At 52.9% G+C, this 5,671-nt stretch overlaps 1 protein-coding gene across 1 annotated transcript; it reads left to right on the forward strand.

Moving 5' to 3' along the window:
- The first annotated feature begins 451 nt into the window (after positions 1–451).
- LOC123409681 lies at positions 452–1,799 on the forward strand. The gene has a single exon (XM_045102550.1). It carries the CDS (start codon positions 924–926, stop codon positions 1,509–1,511), a length of 588 nt encoding a protein of 195 aa, XP_044958485.1. The 5' UTR covers positions 452–923; the 3' UTR covers positions 1,512–1,799.
- Positions 1,800–5,671: the final 3,872 nt, after the last annotated feature.

The raw sequence follows: 5,671 nt of genomic DNA on the forward strand, positions 1-5,671 counted from the left end.
CACGGTTTTGGTTTGGTTTTTCCGGCGCCCGCACGCAAGAGATAGCTCAAGGCAGGCGGTGCGCCGCGCAGACGGTTTTTCAACCGATGCGTGTCACACACTATCCATGACCTTATCTCTACTATTGTTTGCATCATCTTCATCACTCACTGTACGGAGCACTGCTCAACCGCTGCACGCAGCCAGCTGTAGAAGAAGAAGCGGCGTGACCCCGTCTTCTCTCTTCGAACGAGGCCACTCGTCGGTGACCCGTGGGATTTTCTGAAACCCGGGCTTGCCACAAACGGCTCACCTTCTTCTTCTGCCCGTAGTCTCTAGATTGCTACTAGATTTGCTGGTGGCACGTAGTACGTGCAGCAGGGCTAATGCCAATCCCGCACGCACCATGATCATTCAGTTAGAGATTAGAGAATACGGGTACGAATTCCCGCGACAACACGATAAATGGTACTGTACGTACCACCCATTTCCGGCTTGAAAAAACCGGTTGCACAGGTGGATAAGCATGCACGTATACGCTTGTGCATAAGCAACCCTATCTAGTAAAAAACAATACCCACATCCTTTTTCTTGCAAATTAATCAAAAGGTTTAGCTTCTTTTTTCCCCTCAGCGCGCGCCCTTATCCCGGGCTTATAAATCGGAGCGCCCACGTAGCGGGGCACGCGCGCACGCACGACGGAGTCCACGCCACAGACCACACGCCACGCCACCGTCCGCGCGCTAGCTCTTCGTCAAGTCCGTCCGTCCACGCTCACGACTGCGCGCCACATGCCGGCCGTCAGCCGGTTCAACTCCCCCGCCGGCCCCGAGCCCAGCTTATAGCCCCGCCCACGCCATCCCACCGCTCGTTCGCTCGCGCCGATCCAGCCGATCAGTCCGGCCATCTTCGCCAGCTCAGCCAAGCTCGATCCGGTCGCCGGCATGGGGTGCGGCTTCTCGTCGACGGGGGCGTCGGGGGGCGGGGGCGGGCTGCGGCCGTTCGCGGGGGTGCGGGTGATCCACACCAACGGGTACGTGGAGGACTTCCCGGCCGGCGAGGGCGGGGCGCCGGTCACCGTGGCGCGCGCCACGGCCTCCTCCTGCGCGTCGTCGTCGTGCCGGTACGTGCTGTGCTCGTCGGCGCACCTGCTGCAGCCGGGCCGCGCGCTGTTCCGGCCGGACGACGCGCTGCAGCCGGGCACCGTCTACTTCCTGCTCCCGCACTCCATCTTCCAGGCCGAGTCCTCCGCCGTCGACCTCGCCTGCCTCATGAACCGCCTCACCGCGCTCGCGCGCAAGGGCGGCGGCCCGGCGCCCAGCGCCGTCGACGCGCTCTTCTCCGGCGACGCCCAGCACCGCCCCGACGCCGCCGAGGGCCAGGCCGCCAAGCCGCCCCGTCCCGCCGGCAAGAGCTGCGGCGCCGCGTCCGCGGCGCCGTGGCGGCCGCGGCTCGACCGGATCGACGAGTCCATGGGCCGCTCGTCCATGCGGAGCGCCTCCACCCTCAGCAACCGCAGCAGCCAGGACTAGCTAGACTAGGATCTTCTTCTGCTTCGTTGTTGCTGCCGTTTCGTTTTTTTTTTTTTTTGTTGTTGTTGCTTGTTTGCAGTGATTTGTAGTTCTGTGCCACCATGAAACAACTAGATTTTGTCCTTCTGTTAGTGCCATGCCATCAAGAGAAATACTATAGCTCTGCTTGCCCTCCATTTTCCCTGCTCGTTCATAATCAACCTGTACATTTTGTAGTGATTTGTACTACTATATCAGAAACCAGATTATTTTTTCCATCAATCAAAAATATGTACTCCTACTCCTTTATCCCTAATGCCTATTATGTTCTCCATTTTCCTGCTTACTCATAAATAATCTCTACTCTAGTATTCAGTCTACTACTACTCAAATTGAGTGCAAGACTTATAACCATCAACCTGAAATGAAGGGAGTACTACTACAAGATCAGATTAGTATTACTACTAATGATAATAGAGTAGAGAAGAATGAACGCGAGATTAGTATTACGACTAATGATAACAGAGTAGATAAGAATGAACGCGGTAGGTTAGGCAGGTGCCCCCAATGTCGTCCCACCTCGATGGCCATCTGCGAGTCTTGGTCCGAGACCCATTCGCCGTGCACTCACTCACACAAGCAAACTACACGCACAGTTTGTCTGACTGACTTTCGGGCGGGGTTAATTCATAATTATATCCAAGTGGAAACGAGGAGTGTTGCTGCCACCTAACCAAACCATCATCAACCTCCTTTTCAGACAAAGCAATACCCACCGAACAATTAATCAAAATTGTCAAGGTCAAACCCCCATCCCTCCTCGGGTTCATCTCGGATTCACGGACTGATTGCAGATACAGATACACCCCACTGCACACGGACGCATGCGAAGTTTTGTACGTACGCAAAAGAGATTCCCAAGCCATTTAACATAAAAATCAGAGATGTCGCCTGTGATTTGAGGTGGTTGCACTCAGTTGCACCGGCTGAGAGCATCTCTAGCGGACACCGCATTCCGTCAGCCTGCAAACCCGCGATACGGGGCGTGAAAAACGAGTTTGTCGGTTCATTTTTGGCTGTTGCAGAATAGACACCACATTTCTGTTTTACAGTTCGGCAATGGGTGTGTTTTGCAGTAGCCAAAAGTGGACCTGCAGGTCGAAAAACAGAATTGCACAAATAAAAAAAATCGACAATTAACATGAAAAGTTCGGAAATTCAACATAGTTCTCACATACAAATAGAAAATAATATAGTTTTAAGCATCCGAACAAACCGAATAGATCATTTTTTCGATGAACCACATTAAAGTGGCGAAACCATGATGAAGAACCATCAAGCACCACCACCACCGCCGCCGATGGCAGCCGTCCTCCTTCGCTCCAAGACCCCCTTTCTCATCAAATCATGCCACGTCAAGGTTATATCATCCATCTCATTGCGGTTCATGGTCATGATCTTGTTCTCCTTGGCGAGAGCTTTGGTTTTCTCGGCTTGGGCTCTTTTGTCCTCAATGGCCACCTTCCGCAACTTGCTCTTCTTGATTTGGTGCCACTTGTCCTCTTTCTCTTGAGACCTCTTCATTGTCAACTTTTTTTTGCTTCAATAGTCATGGTGACCATCAACTCATTTGACTTCACCATATGGTCTATCTTCTCTCTCAAACTTGATGCCTCTGAATCCTTCCTCATATTGTCCTTGGCCTTTGTTGGTGCCATCCGGCCTACCCTTGTTCCTCTCTTCTTCATCATCATCCTTATCATCCAACAAGGTGAAGTCACATCCCAACGACCTTGGAGTGATCTATAGGTGTGTGGTGTTTTGTCGACATTGTTTGGCATCAACCGAAAGAATTTGTCTTCTATCCTTTGCCAATACCTCTTTCCGGTTTGGTCGGTGCCGTGGATGGCATCAAGTGACACAGCCTCCCAAGCCCGGATCAACATTTCATCCTCCAATTGGGTATATCCCTTCTTCCTCTTGCTATACCTTGTCGTGAATTGCGATGCCTCGAAGACCTCCCCTCCAATCTCATGCGACTCCTCCTCCTCCTCTTCTTCTTCACCGCCACCGTGTACCCCGCCGTTCATGTCGTTGTATCCATAGTCCCAAGTGGTGCATCTTCAATTTTCACCGCTTTTTCCCTCGAGGATAGCCGCGTACTCGGACCTAGAAAAGATAAGGCGAATTCTTGAGCGAAAAACCCCAACGACGGCGAATAAGAAGATGTAATTTGGTCGGACGTACCTTTTGGGCATTCCGTCGAACACTGGTGGGACGGCGGCGGTGGCAGACGTAGAACTCGTCGAGGCCTTGTTGGCCGGAGGCGCCCGCTTGCGTTTGAGCACGACCTTCTTCTTCGTTGCCTCCGTCGCCTCGGTTTCGCCAATATTGTCGGCGTCCCTATACCAAGCAGGAGGGCGAGCTTGAGGGGCGACCGGCCTCCTTGGTGGCGGCGGAAACGGGCGCGCCTCCCTGCACGATGATGTTTCCGAGGCGCTTGCGAGGAACGGCGTTGGAGGAGGCTTCCGACACGGCCCGGAGATGGCCGGCGGGGAGATCCACCGTGGCTCCGCCCGCCATTGATTTGGCTACCTCTACTTCCATGGTGACGAGCGCGGGGTCGGGGTGTCCATGGCCGCGCTGGAGGGGCGCCGGGAGCTCGGACGGAGCGGGGAGGTGAAGATCCTCGGCGGCGGGGGAAGAGGAAAGGTGAACTGCCACGGTGAAATGTCCCTCCCGCCAAATCGATCTAGAATAGAGGTCGCCGTCGGGTCGACCGCGCAAAACGCGATTTTGACAGTTCCGCGGGGGAAACTGCCGCGCCTCTTAAATTTTTTTTGCAGCCCGGACACTTTTACGGGATCTGGTCTGCGTGCGTTTTCGGTCCGAAACGGCAAAATGACTGCTATTTTATAGTTTTTTCGGAAATGCAGGATAAGATGCTACGAGGAATCTAGTTTTGTAGGTTGGGGTTTGGGTTAACAAGAATTGGCTGCGCCCATCATCACTCCCCAGCTACTATTGGCGAGCTGGATACGGCGCATCTCTTTGGTCTGGGCCACTCTCTCTGTCTGTCTACATCCTGCAACCCAGAGAAGGCTACTATACTACTACTACCGGGACAGTATTCGCCACATCTTCGTTGCAACGATTAATAAATACTGCCGGTCCGTGTAGATGTAGGTTGATCGATGCGTGAAACCAGCGACATAAACGATGGGCACGCAAAAGCAAAAGCTTTGTACGTACTCCATAATGCTATTTATTTTGCGTCGAGTTGGGCGGGCCGTCCCTCTCAGCGCTCTGTTGCTGGGCACGCCCACAGCCCCACAGCCACGGTAAAGAAAACAATGATGTTGTGTGCAGCGAAAGATGACAGCTATCTTTTTTCTAGTAAGACAAAAAGATGACAGCTATCGTTCCTTGCATCGCCCTGTCGTCGACGGAAGCTGACTCACCCTGGGAACTGCGGCGCCATGGGCGGCCAACCCTTTGATTCTGGCCGGGCAGGGTTGGTCGTCTTTTTTACGGACTACTCCGTCTGTTTTTAAATATAATTTTTTAAAAATATCATTACAAAACTACATACGGATACGGATGCATATCTTTCCTATCGTCCGTCGTCGCGACGCTTTTACAAATAAGCCTTTGTGCTTTATGGAAATAAAGCTGTAGTACAAAAATAAGTGAAAAAAAATGATTCATTTTTTTATAAAAAGACCCTGGCAGCATCACTTCGGGGCGCCTCCGCACCTTCTCCTTCTCCCCCGTCCAGAGCAGGGAAGAGAGAGCGCCTCCACCCCACGGATCCTCCTCCTCCCCCTCTCCCTTCTCCTCCTCCCCCTCCCCCTTCGCCTCCTCCCCTCGCCGCGCGGATCCGTCGACGAATGGCAAATATGACCCCTCAGATGTTGGCGGACGTGTCGGCGGTATTGTCCGGACACTCCTCAAATTAGCACCACTATAGCCGAACATCTCATACTAAATTTTTATATCCATACAAAAACATGTAAAATAAAAAAAAAACTACATACTACATAGCTACTCATCAAATATGTCGACTATCTTCGTGCCCTCCCGCGGATACATGCGTGGCAGTTGCAGCTCCGTTTCCTTCGGTTGCTCCGCTCCGACCTCCTTCGTCATTGGATTTGGCTTCAGACGATGAGCCGGAGCAT

This window comes from Hordeum vulgare, chromosome 7H (genome assembly GCF_904849725.1).
Source record: "Hordeum vulgare subsp. vulgare chromosome 7H, MorexV3_pseudomolecules_assembly, whole genome shotgun sequence".
Taxonomy (NCBI): Eukaryota; Viridiplantae; Streptophyta; class Magnoliopsida; order Poales; family Poaceae; genus Hordeum; species Hordeum vulgare.

What these genes read in the sequence shown, in the direction of transcription:
- LOC123409681 (XM_045102550.1), top strand. Translation starts at nt 924, where the DNA reads ATGGGGTGCGGCTTCTCGTCGACGGGGGCGTCGGGGGGCGGGGGCGGG.